The 18,850-nt window shown below is 49.0% G+C and overlaps 1 protein-coding gene across 3 annotated transcripts in view; it reads left to right on the top strand.

Moving 5' to 3' along the window:
• Nucleotides 1–18,850, top strand: part of XYLT1 (xylosyltransferase 1) — a 313,185-nt gene that overhangs the window by 280,644 nt on the left and 13,691 nt on the right. For all 3 annotated transcript variants that reach the window (XM_023246430.2, XM_045047341.1, XM_045047342.1), the window contains exons 8-10: nucleotides 2,911–3,087; nucleotides 7,731–7,993; nucleotides 14,468–14,663. In XM_023246430.2, coding sequence (XP_023102198.2) covers nucleotides 2,911–3,087; nucleotides 7,731–7,993; nucleotides 14,468–14,663 — 636 coding nt within the window. The remainder of the gene's footprint in view (nucleotides 1–2,910; nucleotides 3,088–7,730; nucleotides 7,994–14,467; nucleotides 14,664–18,850) is intronic.

The raw sequence follows: 18,850 nt of genomic DNA, 5'->3' as shown, positions 1-18,850 counted from the left end.
GAGAACTGCATCTGCCACCAGGGTCCGTGCTGTCATAGCCGGCCTCTGGTATGGAATAGACAGGCATACAACACTGCCACTAGCAGTCCACACAGCATATTTGTGCAAAGTAGAAAAGGCAGCTCTTCCCTAAGACACTTGGCTCCCATTGGTCGTAAAATCATCACAATATACTGATTTTGATAGAACGAGACCCTTCACTGCCATTTTCCAGAAAACTTAAAAAAAAAAAATTTGAAACCTCTCAGACCTACAGTGTTGATGGTGTCCCACTAGGGTTGTGCAGTGTGTAACCCGCACAACTGTATATGCTGGCTCTTTCAGGACACACCCACATCAACTTTTGACAGATCCTCTACAGTCATCAATCATGTAATAACCACTTTTTCAATATGAAGAATCCCTTTTCTAATTTTGAGGGTTTTTCTTTAATTTTTTTAATCGTATCATGATAGACATTAGTGTTGGCCTCATCGGTCACAATAGAAATTCCAGTGATCTCAAAGACAGAGAGCCAGGGCTTCTGCTGGACCTGTACTAGCCCCTGCATTGACAGCCATTGGGACTCAACATTTCCTGATGGCTTCCGGAAGCATTTGAAAAGCTCCAGGGAGCCTGTCACCACTTTTCAGACCTCAGTGAGGGGAAGGTGTCTTAGTCCAGACTGCTATAACAAAATACAATAGACTAGGTGGCTTTTAAATGACAAAAATGTACTTGCCACGGTTCTGGAGGCTGGAAGTCTGAGATGGGGGTGTCAGAATGGTCAGGTTCTAGCGAGGGCCCTCTTCTGGGTTGCAGATTACATACTGACAGTTTTCATTGTGCTCAATCCCAGAAGGGGCATGGGAGCTCTCTGGGGTCCCTTTTATCAGGGCACTAATACCATTCATGAGGGCTCCACCCTCCTGGCCTAATCACCTCCCAGAGGCCCCTACCTCCTAACACCATCACATTGTGGGGCTAGGATTTCAACCTATGGATTTTGGAGGAGACGCAAACATGCAGTCCATTTCAGAAGCCTGGTTGTGTACAGTTGCAGCCTGTTCTGAAACAGTGCCAGCTCCATCTGGAAATGTGGGGGGGGGGGGGGGGTGGACACAGTTCTGAAATGTTGCCAGCAGCCTTCTTATCAGACCTGACTGGGGGGTTCTCGATTCAGCTCTCTGGCCTCCAGTTCCCTTTCCTCCTAATTTCTGACTTCAGGAAACTCCAGAGTTGGTTGCCCTTCTGTTGAGTCCATGACACCTCTCGTGAGCGGTCTACCATTTCTTCCTGGCTGTGCCTCAGGCTCAGGCTGTGTGTCTAGGTCAGACAAGACAACGCATCTCATTTGATGGTTTCCACATCCCTCACCAACATCTGGAGCAGTGCCAAGCTGATAGGGTTGACTGCCCACGTCACTCCAGAGGGATGATGGGCTTGTCATCACTGGGCCAGGTTTTACTATTCTGCACACACATTAGGTAATCAGCTTTTAATCCTTTTTCAGCGAAAATCACCTTTTCTCTCAATGTCGATAACCTCCTCATCCATTATCTTCAGGGAATTTCTGTATCATTATGAAAGGACATAGGGTAATTGGTAATTGGGAATTTCTCCCCACTGTTTGATGGAGAATATGTGCCTCTGTGGGCTTGTAGACAATTTAAGCTTAAAATCCAGGTTCATGGGCATATGTCATTTAGCAGCACAGGGCAGCTGGAGTTCGTGGGTGGAGCCTCGTTTTGCCCATCCCCCGCTTGAGAAGGGACTGTTTGGAGGCTCTGGTTGTTTTAATCAAGATGCCATTCATGATGCTGGTTCTGTCTATCTCAACCCCGCCCCAGCACACACAGGCACTTAACACTCCAGGATCCATACCTTGCCCTCCCTTCTCCCAGACCACCTCTAGGAAAACAGTTTAGAGTAAATCTAAAGGCTGAGCTAAAAATTTATTAGAGGCAGACATGTGTACCCCAACATCTTCCCCCTAGGGAGCAGAGAGCAGGGAGAATGTATCTGCCTGGTATCTGGGGTTGTTATAAAACAGTGTCCAAACAGAAGTCTGCCTGTCTGTCTGTCTGTCTGTCTGTCTCTCTCTCTCTCTCCCTCCCTCCCTCCCTCCCTCCCTCCCTCCCTCTCTCTCCCTCCTCCCCCCCTCCTCTCTCTCCTCTCTCTGGTCTCTTTCTTCACTCTCAGCATTGCTTCTTTCTCAGATTCCTAGGAGAGGTTGGCCAAGAGTTATTGGATTACAAGAAACTAATGGAGCCTGTTTCAGCACCACGGACAGCGAGCAGCCCAGCCCCATCCCTCCCTGTGTCGTAGCCACACCCATGTGGCTGAGACAGGAGGAGGGGGGCCTGGGACGCACCCCCATACACACCCCGGGACTGAAACATCCCTGAATCTGGCTTCTTTTACCAAGGGGTGAAATTCTAGAGCATCAGTCCTTGTTCTCTAGATATTTCAGACAGGAATCCCCTTGGTTTCAGATCTGACTATTTGCAAAGCAGGAGCCCTTTTGGCCCAAGGTTTTCTGGAAAATTGTCACCACGTTTCCTCTGGTACCCATGTGTTGACATAACCTGAGGGACTTTTCCTCTCTGCCGGGCAGTCAGAGATGTCGTGAACAATAGGAAACGTCTTGCAATCAGATTGTAGACTGCTGGGGAAAGACAGTTTAGAGAAACACTCAGAGCGTTAGACTTGCAAACAGAATGAAGCCACTTGGACAAAACATCCTGTGTAGCCTGAATTGGACCAAGCTGGCAGCTGACCCCATTTGCAGAGAGACCCAATGAGTGTCCAGGAGAGGGGAGTCCCTGCGCAGTCAGGTGGTCCTGGAGGAAGGCAGGCCCCACCACCACCACCTCAGCCCACTCGAGGGAGGCTGGAGGAGGTCTCAGGCTGGCCCCTGTCTCCCCGCAGTCCTTCTTCCACACCGTCCTGGAGAACAGCCCCCACTGCGACACCATGGTGGACAACAACCTGCGCATCACCAACTGGAACCGCAAGCTGGGCTGTAAGTGCCAGTACAAGCACATCGTGGACTGGTGCGGCTGCTCCCCCAACGACTTCAAGCCGCAGGATTTCCACCGCTTCCAGGTGAGCCCACCGGGGCCCCTGCCAGCCCCTGGCCCACGCCCTCCCGGCACACGTCCACAGGCCTCTGAGGCCGGGCCTGCGAGTCTTCTCATCTTGCGGTTTCCAGACCTGGGTGTCCGTAGTAACAGTGACAGCATCAACTGTGGCCACCGGGTTTTGATCACTTACCCCCCAGGCCACAACAGTTGTAGCCACTTGGCCTGTATTGACTCATGAACCCCACATCAACCTTGTGTGACACATAGTGTATTATTGGTTTTTTAAAAAAATTTTTAATGTTTGTTTATTTTTGAGGGGGGAGGGGAGGGGCAGAGAGAGAGACAGAGGGAGACCCAGAATCCGAAGCAGGCCCCAGGCTCTGGCCCGACAGCGGACTCAAACCCATGACCTGCAAGATCGTGACCTGAGCCGAAGTCAGACGCTTGACTGACTGAGCCACCCAGGCATCCCAAGATAATATTATCAGTAATCTATTTTAGAGATAGAGAAACTGAGGCATAGAAAGGTAAAAAAACTCAAGGTCCCATAGGGCTATGTATGTTTCCAAATCTGTTTCTCTCTACTGCTTTTCAGTCAGAATCCCCTGAAATATTCAGTAAAAATACATTTCTGGGTTCCAAGTTGAGCGTACCCAGGGCAGAGTTTTTGAACCTCAGCCCTCCGAACATGGTAGCTGGATAGTTCTCTGTTGTGGGGCGCTGTCCTGTGCGTTGTTGGGTGTGAGACTGCATTCTTGGGTTCTAGCCGCTAGATCTAGCCACACACTCCAGTTAGGAAAACAAAAAAATGTCTTCAGACATCGCCAAATGTCCTCTGGGGGCAAACTCACCCCCACTTGAGAATTTCTAATCTCTGTTGAGGTCCAGGAATTTTTATTTTGATGTGTTACACTCTGGAGAATCCTGATGAGCAGTCAGGTTTGCAAAACACCGCACTCTGTGAACCTGAAGAAGTCAGAAGAGGTAGAAACGTTACTGCCGTCACAGTGTCTCGGCACAGCCAAGCGACTTACGGTTCTGCGGGGAGCAGAGGCAGGGGGTCATAAATGCTCCATCTGCTTCCATGAGCCCCAAGGATGCTTGGCGCCCAAACCTCTTTTGGATGGCAGCCTCCTTCTGTCCTGTGTGAGTGCCCGTCCTCCTCTCGCCTCACCCCCCTCACCATGCCCTGGCACCTGCTGCTGAGAGGGCAAGCAGAATGCTACAGAGTGGTTAAACACATCACTCTGAGGTCACCAGAGCCACCACGTGGAGATGGTATGCTTCTTCCCCAACCACTAACACAGAGGGAGTGCAGGTGGGTAACCCGAGCTGAGGCGCCCCCGCAGTCTCACTCTGACACATAATAGAACCATCCATGGGAGGACACGGCCACCCCCACCCGAGTGGAGCTTCTAGTCTCTTAGCAGGCTCCTCAGCGTGTGGTCCAGGGAGCTGGCATAAGCATCACCAGGGAGCTGTTAGAAGGCTGCCGTCTCCACTGCTCCAGCTGGCCTGGGGCAGAATCTGCACATAAATAAGATTCCCAGGTAGAGGAGGAGGCTATTTATGCTTGAGAAGCACAGGAGTAGGAATCTGTCCCGTACCAGGCTCTGTGCCAGGACCTCTGTGGGCCTTGGCTTCACTGGGGTAGGCAGCATCCCCATTGTGCACGTGGGGAAACTGAGGCACAGAGGGGCTAACTTCCTTGTCCGTGAACACAGAGTGGAGTGGCAGAGCTGGAGGTCCCTCCCAGATGCCTCCAGCTGCAGACCTGGTTCTTTTCCATCAAACCCCACTGCCACCCTGGTTTTGTGTCCACATGGGTGCAGAACACACAGAGGGTTTCGTCTCATTATTCGGATTTCCTCAAGGTGCCCACCTAACATCTTTCACCTCTGTAAGCGGTTGCTGCAATAAGTATTCTTTTAGGCCTGTTTTTGGTGGCAGATTAAGAGCTACCCAGGGACCTCTTCAAACCCATGTTAATTTAGGTATGAACTTGGGTGACATTTAACTCCTTTGTCCATGGAGAAAGGATCTACTGAGCAGAAAGAGGGTTGCAGGGGAAATAGCTGACCTATTCAAAAGGAAAAAAAAAAAAAAAAGATTCCCACTTTTGTAGAGGACCAACTGTTTGCCTCATTGCCAAGGACCTTCATCATTTAGAGCAAATGGCCACGGCAGTTGGTGGGACGCTGCCCCTGGTGGCGGCATCTGCGTTCCAGCCCCAGCCTCCCAGGAACATCGTGGTCTCTGGTAAAGACGAGCTCACACAGAGACCTCGCACGTGCTCACAGCTATTCCTCTCACAGTAAACAGAGATCAAGAATATCTCCCAACATCTAGAGTCTAAGAAACTGCTGCCTGTAAGGAACTTCGAGTTCTTGTTCAAAGAAGAGTGATAAATATAGAAACGTGCCCTTTTAGAAGATACAGCTGTGAATAAAGAATCACAAGCAGACGAGGGAGGCTGCCGGCCTCTGAGTCCATCCTCTGCCTCGAGACCATGAAGGTCTAGAAGCCCCTCGTAGCAGGCTTTGGGGAGTAGTGACAATAGTCACATAATAATAGCTAACACCATGTGCCAGACTCTGTGCTTAGTACATATTTTATTATACCCATTTTAAGGATGAGAAAGCTAAAGCCCTGCGTGATTTGCCTAAAGACATAGTTAGGAAGTAGCAGTGTAAGGATTTGACCCCAAGTGGTCTCCTTTCAGCACTACTGTAAGGTAACTGAACTGAACTTACTCCCCACCCCCCCACCCACCCCCCCCCCCCAGGGAGAGTGAGAGTACTATTAAATACTGTCTGTGAACCGCCACAGGGTTCATGAAGCCGAGAAGTGAGGGGATCTTCAGGATAATACCAAGGATGTTTGTTTTCGGGAGCTTCCAGCTTACCCAGCAGCTCAGTCCTAGGATGGCATAGTGGAAAGAGCTTGGGCTTGAGAGTCCTGCAGCCGTGTGAGTCTGTATATGAGCTCAGTTTCCTTCTGTGTCAAATGAAACTCATAATGCCTGCTTTGCAGAGTTGCGGATTCGAGGTGGTGATATAACGCAGCATTCGGTGTATATAGTATGTGCTCGGTGGTTTTTATGGTCATTGGTGCTATTAACCCACTGCAGTGAAAACAGTGTTAGACCCAGCTTAAGGTCAGTAATAACACTAGACCATTAGCTCCCCAAGGGAGGGCTGGGTTTTGTTTCCAGAGTCCTAGACGGGGGTCACCAAACTACACCCCCTGAGCTAAATCCAGCACACTGCCTGCTTTTGTGAATAAAGTTTTTTTGGAAAACAGCCACACCCATTGACCACAGCTGCATTTACTATGTGGCTGCTTTCACACTATGACAGAAGAGTTGAGTAGTTGCAAAGCTGGAAATAGTTACTATGGCCCTTTGTTGATCCCTGCCCAGATATTAGTATAAGACCCAGCAGGTCACAGCGGGCTCAGAATTTTCCTTCTTTATCCTCAACCCAGGATCTTCATCTTGGCTTTGCCATTAGCTTGCTGTATGGCCTTAGATAAGTCCCTTTCCCTCTCTGGACCTCACTTTCCTTGAACCCTTGGTTTACATACGTGGTCTTTTAATATTGCATCATGGTCACCTGGGAAGCTTCTTGGCCTCCAGATTCCTAAACCTCATCTCCAGAGATGTTGAGTCTGTAGGCCTGGGGATGGACCCCAGAATCTGAATTTTTTTTAAAAATGTTCAATTGACTGTGGTATTTAGCCCAGTCAGGCACCATTTACCTTACCCTGGAGTCTTATAAAAGTATCACCCCAAAAACCTGTTAAGAATGTAGATTTCTAAGTGTCACTCCCACAGATTGTTCTGATCAGTACCTCTCGGAGTTCCTTGTGAGTCTGTAAATCAGCTGCAGTGCCCAGGAGGCAGTAGGGAGTAGTGGAGACTATAGTGAGCTGAAGAGGATATGCCCATCTAAAGGGACAGCTGCTTTTCAGCCTTTTTATTTTTTATTTTAGAGTGGGCACACAGAGAAGAGGGGGCAGAGGGAGAGAGAGAATCCCAAGCAGGCTCCACGCTCAGTGCAGCCTGACGCGGGGCTCGATCCCAAGACCCTGGGATCATGACCTGAGCCGAAATCAAGAGTCGGACACTTAACTGACTGGGCCCCCCAGGCGCCCCCTGGCTCTCCAGCTTTAAGCAGTCATTCCCATGTAGGAACAGGGGCCTGGATGTTGCCAGATGTATTTCTGTTTAAAGGAAAGCTAAAAGTTGTTTCTGTGAACTCTTGTACTTTTTAAATATTGCCAGCTAATTCAATTTTAAAACACTCTGCTGGACTAAAATATATCTGTAGGCTATATTTGCCCCAGACCTTCAGCTAAATGATTCCTGAGATCCATCTCAGCTATAAACATCTAGGACGTCATTTATTTAACAGACATTTAAATGATGCTTACTCTGTGCCCATCATTGCTTTAAATGCTCTCCAAATATTAACTCATTCAGTCCTAACACACTTCTGAGGATCTCCACTTTACGGATAGGGAAACTGAGGACAGAGAGGTTAGAAAGTGTCAGAGCTGGGATGTGGATCCAGACAGGGTGGCTTGCCGAGCCCCGCTCCCCAAACCCCCACTCCCTCCCCCATCCCACTCCCTGACACTGCTTTTTTTATCCCATGAGCACAGCAGACAGCCAGGCCCACCTTCTTTGCCCGAAAATTCGAAGCCGTGGTGAATCAGGAAATCATCGGGCAGCTGGACTATTACCTGTACGGGAACTACCCCGCGGGCACCCCGGGCCTCCGCTCCTACTGGGAGAACGTGTACGATGAGCCAGATGGCACCCACAGCCTGAGCGACGTGGCACTCACCTTGTATCACTCCTTTGCCCGCCTGGGCCTCCGACGGGCTGAGTCGTCGCTGCACGTGGAGGGGGAGAACAGCTGCCGGTGAGCCCCTGGGTGGGGAGAATCGTCCCCGGGTGCAGGAGGGGCGGGCGGCACAGCACCAAAAGGGGGCGCTGCGTGGGGACCTCCACCTCTCTGGGGGCTGTAGCCGCGCACCTCACCTCTCCCAGTCTCCTAGGGCCTGAAAAGCATCTGAACCGTCCCAAGGGCCGGCACTCTTCCACTCTAAGCCACGGTCACTCTTCCGCTTTTTCATAATACCAAGTCTACTGTTTACCTACTTATTCCCTCGCAGCGCGTTCATGTTTATGCTAAGTACGTGTATCTTACAGGGAAGCTTTAGATCACCATGTTGTATAGTGGTGTTTGTCTTAAGTGGAAGGTAACCATGAAAATGCAGAACTTATTTTTTTTTTTTTTTTACTTTTTATTACAGAAAATCTCAAGTATATATGAAATAGCAGAGTGCGACCCCACACTCCCATCACCCAGTTCTAGCAATCTCTAGCTCAGGGCCAAGGCGATTTCCTCTCTTCGCCCTTGCCCACTTACCCTCCTCTCAGATAGTTTGATTGCAGCAAATCCCAGGCGACCTTTCATTTGAGCTATACGTATTTTAATACGTATCTCTGGAAAATAAAGACTCCTTTTTAATACATAGCCATACTGTCACTGACACACCTAAAAATATAACCAGAAGCGTCATTAACATGCAGAACTGTTATTTAAGATGTTCAGGTACCGCTTAGCGTCATCTCACCCACCACTAGCAGGTACCAGTTGAGACTTGAAGAAAGAGTGTTCTAGAATATATGGAAAGAAGAGGGGAAGGTAGAAGATCATTCACCCTGGGCCCCTTCCCCTTCGCGAAGCCCTCCAGCCCTGGTCTATTTTGCCTGCCTCTTCTTCCATACCAGCAATGCGCATTGCAGATGTTTACATAATTGCACCAAGAATTGGGAGCCCTTTTTTTTTTTTCACTTGACGTTATAATATTCGCCCCTTTTCCCCATGCCGCTCTGCCGCCTCCCTAATGATAATGATCCTCTTTAATGCCTGCAAGGATTCCATTGAGTAGAAATTCCAGAGTTTGCCTGGTTCTGCCCTTTCCCGTTGCCTTGGCAGTAATGGACCATTGTAAATAATGTTCTGATGACTATCTTTGTGCAAAAAGCCTCTTTTTTTCCCCCTTCTCTTTTCTGATGATTTCCTTAGGATGCATTCCCAGAAGTGCTAATCACTCTCCCTCTCTTTCTTGATCTCCGTTCTCTTCGTCATCCCACCTCCCTCCTTTAACTACAAAGAGAAAACATTTCTTCTTCTTCTTTTCTTTTTCTTTTTTTTTTTTTGGAACAACGGTCTGTCCACACTGAGGCCTCCCCTGGTGTCCCTCCTTGCTCTTCTGTTTCCTCATCTGGGGAGTGGAAGAAGAGAAGAAAGAGGAACTGTCTTGTTCCCTCCAAGCTGCAAACATGGGAGTATCCGCCCAGTGCCTGGTGCATACCCAGCTGGGCTGCAGCAGACACTTCCGTTCTCTCCTCCTGGCCTCACACTTCGCCTCTCCTCTCCGTGCGAGTTCTGATTGGGTTTGAAGGGAGACCAGCCTGGGTTGGGAGCCCAGGACTGCACTCCATACCTGTTGACCTTGGACAAGTCATTAATCTCTCTGCCTCAGCTTCCTCATCTATAAGATGCACATAGTGTCAGTAAGGTGGTGTGAATTTTAACGGAGATCATCTTCAAACGCTGCCTCATGAGCTACGTATCACTGTTACTCTTATCATCCCCATTTAAGTGTTTTACACGCTAAGTGCTCAGTAAGGACGCATGTCACTGTTGGTATCTCAGTTGCCATTATCATGAAGCTGCCAAAAGCAGTCAACGCTGAGCCCGGTGTGGGAGCTGCACGCTTCGTAGCGGGTATGAACCGCTTCCTCCTTGGCTGTTTCCCTGTGCTCAGCGCCTCCCCGCTTCCTGTGCGGCCCACCCTTCCCCAGTCTTTGAAGGTCACTTTCAAGGCCTCTCTGATGCTCATCTGGGGCTCCCCCAAGAGCCCCACTCCCCCCTCTCCCAAGCGGCCAGTAGCTCAGACTTCCCTCCAACACGCCCACTGCGGATAGGTGCGGTGCCCCGGGTCAAGGTCGTCACCAGTGTCTTTCCCCTCCTGCTAGTTTGGGACAGGATCCTGGCTTTCAGAGCCACCACATGCATCCCTGTAGGTAACCCGGTGTCTGACTCTGGGGAGGCAAATGTTGTTCAAGAGTAGTTTTAGTCCCAGACTTGATGGAATTGATAAGGTAAATGACTGATACGAAATTCCAAAAGACACCCACAATTTATTTAGGGTTGTTGAAATATTCTCCTGGTATTTGTTTGGGGATTAAACAAGCCATCAAGTTGCCTCAGGCCTAGAATCCTTTGGCTTCTGCCTCATTTTTTATTATAATAGAACCATTGTGCCTTGCTGTGGGCAAAGCAGATATATTTATGGATATGTGCCTGCAAATAAATCAGGACAAAGGACCCTTATCCCAAAAGGCAAAAGAGAGTGAATTCCTGCCTGTGGGGTATCTGGGGAAATAGCAAGTGAAAACTTTATTTCAGGAGTCTCATTTCCTCTGGGCGTCTCATGCAAATTGTCCTTCCAGTCTATAGTATAACCTTTCATAAAAGTAATGTTTATTGATTTTTTTCTCATTATAAAATGACACATGTTCATTGCAGAAATTTTTGAAATGGCAAATTGAGAGAATACAAAATAAACAAATACATACATACATACACGTTTGCTTTTGAGCCACCATCCAGAGATAACCATGTCAGTATTTTAATACAGGCGCTTAAATCCAAATGCTCTCCAGGGCCAGAGAATAGCAGGGGTCAGCCAGTGCCAGTCCTCACGGGGCCGGGTGACCATGCCAGTGTGGAGTACCCATGGGCCCTGGTACTGAGCTCCAGCACATCCTTGCCTTCTGGGAATTGCAGACTCGAAGTTGCCAACCAGTCTCCTGATTTTTCAAGAGAAATTAGAAATCCAGATTTTTGTGTGAATCTAAGTTTTTTCAATGCCCACCTTCTTTAAATACGGAAAACCCCTTTGGGCCAGATGGGATGCATCTGTGGCACCCTTTGGGTCATATCTTGTTGGATTTTGCATATTGTACTACACCTAATTAAAACGACCTGTCTTACTGTTTTTAAATTTTTTAATGTTTATTTTTGAGAGAAAGAGAGAGAGTGAGTGGGAGAGGGGCACAGAGAGACAGAGACAGAATCTGATGCAGGCTCCAGGCTCTGAACTGTCAGCAAAGAACCCTACACGGGGCTCGAACTCACAAGCCATAAGATCATGACCTGAGCCGAAGTTGGACACTTGAAGGACTGAACCACCCAGGCACACCCCTCATTTTAGTTTTAATTGCTCAAGTACCCTATACAGTCAAGAGGAGGTATCACAGGACTTTGTTTTCAGTTATATGTAGGGTTATATGTACCCTAGATGCACCTTACAAGCCAAAGGTTCAAGAGAAAACCCTTCTCGAATTTTCACTCAATCAACATGCATTTACTGAGCATCTCCCACGTGTCAGGCCCTGTTAGGCACTGGGCACTCGGCTGTGACCCAGACAAACCAGGCCCCTGAATTCAAGGATTTTCCATTCTAGTGTAAAGACAGTACCTCAGCATACCTAACAAAAGCCACATGGTAGCAATGAGTTGGTGACTTAAGATTCAGTGGTCAAGCAAGATCTCTCTGAGGTGGTAACATTTGTGCAGAATGGGACTACAGAGCCAGACGTGCAACATAACAGGAGAAGAGCATCCCCAGCAAAAAGTTTATCCTGTGCAAAGGTCCCAAGGTAGAAATGAGCTTAGCATGCTCAAGAACCCAAAATAAAGAATCCATGTGGCTAGAAGGTAGGGGGTTGGGACAAAGGGAAACAAAGTGAGGCTAGAAGGAGAGGCGGGACCTGGTCGGCCACATGGGGAGGCTGGATTTTATCATAGACATCAAACAAACCACTTATGGTATGTAAGCAGTGGACAGTGGATATGGCTACTAACAATGGGTTACGGCGGACAAAGTAGGAAGGGACAAGCAAGGAAGCTCCTGGAAAGGGCCAGGTAGGGTGTGATGGTGGCTTGGATGAGGATGCTAGCAGTGCATAAGGAGAAGAGAGGATGGATTCAGGTAGGAACAACAGGATTTCTTGATAGAAGGTGAGGGAAGGCAAGCAATCAAAGACTAACTCCTGGATTTCTAGAGTGCTTGACCATGGCTCATTTACTTGATCCCTTAGTAGCACCTAGTACCACTGACCACTCCCTTCTGGAACCACTTTTTTCTCTTGACTCTCATGATAAGCTCTCCTATGTTTCGTCCACCCTCACTGACCCTACCCACCTTACAGAACAAACGTGGACAGACTATCTATTGTAATGATGCCACATAACAAGTCCCAAATCAGTGTTTTGAAAGGATCAGCATTGACACAGCGCTCAAGTGTGTGGGTCAGCTGGGCAGTTTTCCTGGTCTCAGCTGGTGTCTCTTCCGCATCTACAGCCAGCTGCAGGTCACAAGTGGGGCTCTGTTGTCTGTAGCTGAGACTTGTCAGCGGATGTAGGATGGCTTCGGCTGGGATAGTGGGGATGGCTCTGTTCTTGTTCTCCGTGCCTCCTCCCCTGGCAGGCGAGCTCAGGCATGCTCTCCAGGTAGGCACAAAAGAGCAAGAGCCAAGTAGAAATGTACAAGACTCTGGAGGCTCTGGCTCAGACCTGGCATGACACCCCTTGTACCACACTCTGCTAGCCAAAACAGATTCAAGACCGAGAACTAGACTGTCTCATTGGTGCAAGGAGACGTACAGAGTCAAATGGAAAAGAGTGTGGAGACAGCAGAGGTGAAGAACTGGGGACATGAATGCAGGCTGCCCCAAGACCCCTCCACAACTCTAGGCTCTCCACAGTGGCTACCAGCCACAAGCGAGCATTCACATTTAAATTAACTAAAATTCAAACGTCAGCTCCTTAGGCACACTGGCCACGTTTCAAGCGCTCAGGAGTCACAGGTGGCTGGTTGCTACTGTACTGGACAGCAGAGGAGAAAAGCATTCCCATCATGACAGAAAGTTCGGCAGCACAGTCCAGGGAGGGGGGTTTGTGGCTCCCAGCATCCAGACCCAAAGCGGGTTTGCATAAGCCCTGAATGTTCGACTGAATCCCAAGACAGCACAAGCTTTTTTTCTCAGAGCCCCGGAGGCATCCCAACAACAAGACAGTGACTTCGGGAGATGTGTCAACACAGGAAGGCAGCTTCCCTGACCATTATAATTGGACATGAAGACTTAAACTCCTGACTGGAGCCAGAGGGCAGGAAGGACAAGGGGTGGGGCAATGACTTGTGGAATGCTGTTTCCTAGGGGCCACAGGCACCTTCTGAGTGCTATGCTATTAACACATTGCAGAGGCCAACAGCTTTTATTTCATGCGTAGGAAGGACAAAGAGCTGAGCTGTCCACAACTCCCCTCTCTCTGTGCCTCCCCCCCCCCACCCCCGCCCACCTCCTTGGGGTACCTCTGCTTAGCTTCCCTGCCCCTTTCAGCCCAGAGACCTTGAGTATCAAAGGCATGTGTATTAAGGGGCTACCTGTTCGTGTGTATATCTCTTGGATTGGCAATAGTTTTTAAGGATAATACCCAATCCTGTGGGGTGAGAAGGACAGTGGGAATGTAAATCCGTACAACCTTTCTGATAAAGTTGAACAGCAGACGTAAAGAGCCTTTTGGAGATGAGAGAGAGTGATGTTCCAAAAAAGGTTTTTTATTAAAAGATGTTTAATGCAGCATTGTTTAGAATTGCAAAAAAAAAACCAAAAAACAAAACACACACACACACACACACACACAAAACACATTAAACATCCAAAGATGGACTTGCTCTATGACCTATGGCATTACAGTGGAGTGGTGTGTGTGCACACACTCAGACAAAAATCATGTTTTCAGAGACTTTTCAAAGACATGAGATAATGCTTGGGCAATACTATGAAGCAAAAGCAGAATATAAGCAGAAGGTATATTATGATCCCAAATATGTAAGATATATGCAAATATATGCATAGAAAATAAGGCTGAAGGGAAAGACATCAATATGGCACCGTTGGCATACTGTTGTCACTTTCTGGTACCTAGCACCAGAGGATCAATAAATAACTGTGAACTGACATCCTCCATGGGAAGAAGCATCAAAAGTAATAATGTTTATTTTCTTTATTGTGCTTTTGTTCAGTCAGCATGTTTTACATTTATAAACAGCCAAGAAGTCATTTATAGTTGTTGGGACCTGAGATACACAGGGAGCAGCTTTCAGGAGGGTGCAAAGGACCATGGTCTGCGCTGTGTAAAACGGGGCCTGTTTTTGGAACGGCCCCGGTATGATGGGTAGCGCGCTCCGTTGTGAGCCCACACACCTCTGGCCCTACCACATGAGCCCACGTAAGACTGCATCTGTTACAGGTACTACCCGATGGGCCACCCAGCATCCGTCCACCTCTACTTCCTTGCGGACCGCTTCCAGGGCTTTCTGATCAAGCATCACGCTACCAATCTGGCCGTGAGCAAACTTGAGACCCTGGAGACATGGGTGATGCCAAAGAAAGTCTTCAAGATTGCAAGTCCCCCCAGTGACTTCGGGAGGCTCCAATTTTCTGAGGTAGGAGTCCTGTCGTGCTTCTTCATCTTTTGCGGCCCCCCTGCCGGCTTCTCTTTCCCAGTCTGACATTTGAGGATGGAGATGGAAGAGAAGGGGAGTTGGAGAGTCCAGACGATAGCTAACCCCATACCTGCAGATCTTCCAGTGCACGGGAACTGGCATCTTAAACGGGAGGAGGGAGAGAGACAGAGTGTGTGGCCGCTCTCAGTGGTCCAAACTGACCTGAAGCCTTGGTCTGTGTTTTTTAACAGTAGAATCCTCTTAATTTTTTATCCTACCCAGTGACTCCTCCTAAACCTGTATTAGCAATAGACGGAACAAACCAGTATCGTAATGAAGTGATGGCATTAGTCTCCTTTTACAGACTGGAAAACTGAGGCCTCTGGAGGGCCAAGAACTTTCTGGATCTTAGCTAGGAAGTGGTAGAGCTCCAAACTGAGCCCAGGTATCTCTGCCCACGTATCTCATGCTTAATGGTGTTTCTGTCTCCCCAATTCCTAGCACAGGGTTTTATTCAAATCAGCCATTGAATGAGTGGATGGATGGATGGATGGATGGATGGATGGATGGATGGATGGATGGATACATGGATAGATACATGGATGGACAGATAAATTGATACATGGATGGATGGATGGATAGATAGATGGGTGAGTGGGTGGATGGATGGGTGGGTGGATGGGTGGGCAGGTAGACCACTGGATAGACAGACAGACAGGTGTGTGGGTACATGAATCCATGGGATGCATTTTTAGTTTTTATTTTGTTTTTTGTTTTTGTTTTTTTGCCCAGCACCACCCTTATAACATCAGCCATACCTGCAGACCCAGTCTGGCCTCTATGTATCCAGCCTCATTTGTTACCACTCTCCTCCCCACTCACACTTCTTGTGTTGTTGTCACACATGCCAAGCTTGTTCCTGCCTCCAGCTTGGCAGATTCTCATCTTCCGGCCTAGAATACTTTCCCCCAGGTTTTCACATAGCTTTTTTTTTGTCATTCTGATCTGCATCCCAATGGTGAACCATCAGAGAAGCCTTCCCTCCCACCTACATATGCCACAAGAGCAAATTCTCCACTTGACATGTACCTATTTTATTGTTTTCTTTTCTTAGCGCTTACCATTTAAACATCATCTTGTTGGTTTCTCTGATCACTTGCTGATCGTCCTCGAGAAAGCTGGGGCTGTGTTCCCTGTCCTCAGCATCTGTAGGTGCTGAATACGATTTCTGAATGAAGGAGTATGTCCACTTGGGTGGGGGATGCCGGAGGAAAGGAAGCATGATCCAGCATGGTGAGGGTCACCCACACAAAACTCCAGCACCGGATTTCTGCCTTCCCCATATCAGCAAGGAGCCAGAGAAGGTGATGCATCTCTGGAGTTGAGCAGTCCCAGTGAGCTGGGCTGCTGGGTTAACTACGAAGAGTCTAGTTTTAGAATAGGGAGTATCTTGAAAAGCTGGGAGTGGGCGGGGCTGGGCAGGAAGGATCCCACCTGCTTATATGTCCCTGCCGGTCCCTCACCAGCCGCCTGTGGCCTACCTGGCCGAGCTGTGCCCTACTGCATGGGGTTTCTTGTTAAGCCACCATTCTCAATTAAGGATCCAAATGGATTGGCTGGATTCAAGCTGCCATGGAAGTCGACTCCATAAATTACCAGCATCAGGGGGCCATTAGACACTGCCCCAGTTGGATCCTGCGCTGGGGGCCCCAGGCGGCCAACTGAAGACATTAACGTCCCATTAACGAGACGGATGCCTGGTGGCTGGGCTCTCCCTGTTTATCAGCCTGCCAGTGGGTAACTGGGCACTTCTGGCGGTGACAAATGAGGTTGGCCACTCAATGGCTAGTGATTTGTGAGGCTTCCTACCATAGGGCTGGTAACTTTGATGTGAGAACCACCAAGACCCCTGGCAGAGCAACAGCGTGTGATGCAGGGGGTCCTGGATTTTGTATTTTGAATTTTTTTCTGAATTCCTAATAATTTATAAGGCAAACAGTATAAAATTGGTAAAAAGAAAGGAAAGAAGTGTAGGGAATGCCCCCCCCCCCCCGCCTTGTGGCAGCACAGCCCCAGGACTCTGCGCAGGGCCTGGCTCAGAGCAGGTGGCCATTGTTGGGCCATCAGAGGGACTTCTCCATCCCATGGGAGTGCCATGCTGGTGGCTGGCAGAAAAGATGCTCATTGCTTTACAGACAGTCACCAAGTGGCTACAGTGTACTAGGTGCAGAGAGACCACGGTGATCTAGACAGGCTCTTGTCATGGAATTATAGTCAGGTGGTAAGGCAGCCTGTGAGTGAGCAAATAAGTGAAGAAAAACATTTCAGCTAAAGAACATAAAACTTCATTCCTGTCCTTGCTGAGGACTGAAGAAGCTGATGGGGACTACTTCCAGTGGGATGGTTCATTCAGGAAAGCTTTCCTAAGGAGATTACTGCAGAGCAGAATCCTGTAAAAAAGAACCATCCACTGGGAGACCTATAGCATTCCAAACAGAGAGAAGAGCATGTGCAAAGGCCCTGGGCCTCCAGGAAGGAGCTTGGCACACTCAGGGAGCAGCAAGGCCAGTGTGGCCAGAGCACCGTGAGAGGGAGAGTGGTAGAAGGGAGGTCTCAGAGGGAATGGGACAGATCATGAGGGGGGCTTGAAGGCCGTGGAAGGAAAGCTCAGATTGTATTTGAAATGCAGTGAGAAGTTTTTAGTGGGTTTGAAGTTGGGGAGCCATATGTTGAACTTGAACAGGCACTTAAATTTGAGTAGTAATCACTGTGTAGTAAGCGTTTATGGGCTTGCACGGTGAGTCTGTGAAAAGATCTTGAAGCCCCAGAGGTTGTGACAGCAGTGGGGTGCCATCTCAGGCAGCCCTGCTCGTGCTTGGGGGAGGCAGCCAGGCTTCTGCCCACTCTTCCAGGATTGGAAATGAGATCCACTTCTCCACTGACAGCTGCTCTACAGATCTTCTATCTGGACTATCTTGGTTTTAGAGCTCAGACTTAAGAGAATTGGTCATCCCCCTTTCTTTGGGGAATCCAAGGACACTGGTCTGGAGTGTCCCCACACTGCCTTAAATGGTCACAAAGCTCTTCCTTAAGTAGGACCCCAATAAGTTTGTGACCAGTCCTCCATTTGTTAGTGTCTGTGGGAAAGCCAGCATGTGGAGGGCCTGGTGCATAGGGATGTCCGTGTGCTTGGCCCCTAATTATTCATGAATAGAGGATGGATGGATGGATGGATGGATGGATGGATGGATGGAGAAAGTCAGATGAGCACCACCATGTGCTCAGTACTGCTTTAGGCACCAGCGATACATTGGTGAACAGGCCAGACACAGCCACTCTCCTCATGGAGTTGGCAGTCCAGAGCTCAGGAAGGAGACACATAAATTAAAAGTTGTAAAACTGTGCAAAAAAAAAAAAAAACCCCAAAACTGAGAGGGGCAAACACTTAGAGAAGCACCCACCTCGGGGCGCCTGGGTGGCTCAGTCGGTTAAGCATCCGACTTCCCCTCGGGTCAAGGTCTCATGGCTCCTGAGTTCAAGCGCTGCATTGAGCTCTCTCCTGTCAGCACAGAGCCCACTTCAGATCCTCTGTCCCCTCTCTCTGTGTCCTCCCCCTTCCTCTGCTCATGCTCTTTCTCTCTCAAAAATAAACACCTTTATAAAAAGAGACTAGAGAAGCACCAGGGTGGTGCCTCTAACTGGGAAGGCTTCTTAGTAGAGCTGATGCCTTGGCTGAGCTCTCCGTGGGGAGTGTGGTCTGGGCAGGAGGACGGTGGGGAAAGGAAGGAAGACTGTTCCAGCCAGAGGGCCAGGAAGAAAGAAAAGGTCAGAGATGAGAGAGAGCCCTCCTCACAGAGGCGCCGAGACATCCAGGTGTCCTGGAGCAGGGGTGAGTGGGAGGGAGGCTGGGGGGCGGAGATGAAGCCAGACAGAAAGGGACGAGACCTCGCAGGATGGGGATGAGAGACTGGACTTGAGACCAGCAAGGGTTGGATGTAGGGGACGTAACAGGACTGCATTTCTTGAGAAAACTCTCCGAGATGTGGAGGCTATCTGGAATCCTGCGCGCTCATTCATTCATTTCTTCAGCTAATGGTAGCTGTTTGCTTCCTGCTGTGTTCCAGCCACTGTGCCAGCACCAGGGTCCTCAGGGGGAGCTGATCCACACGGTGGCAGCGGATGCCGCA

This window comes from Felis catus, chromosome E3 (genome assembly GCF_018350175.1).
Source record: "Felis catus isolate Fca126 chromosome E3, F.catus_Fca126_mat1.0, whole genome shotgun sequence".
NCBI classification, from domain to species: Eukaryota; Metazoa; Chordata; class Mammalia; order Carnivora; family Felidae; genus Felis; species Felis catus.
Note: the sequence above shows the minus strand (reverse complement) of the source record. Positions and strands in the feature narration are given on the sequence as shown.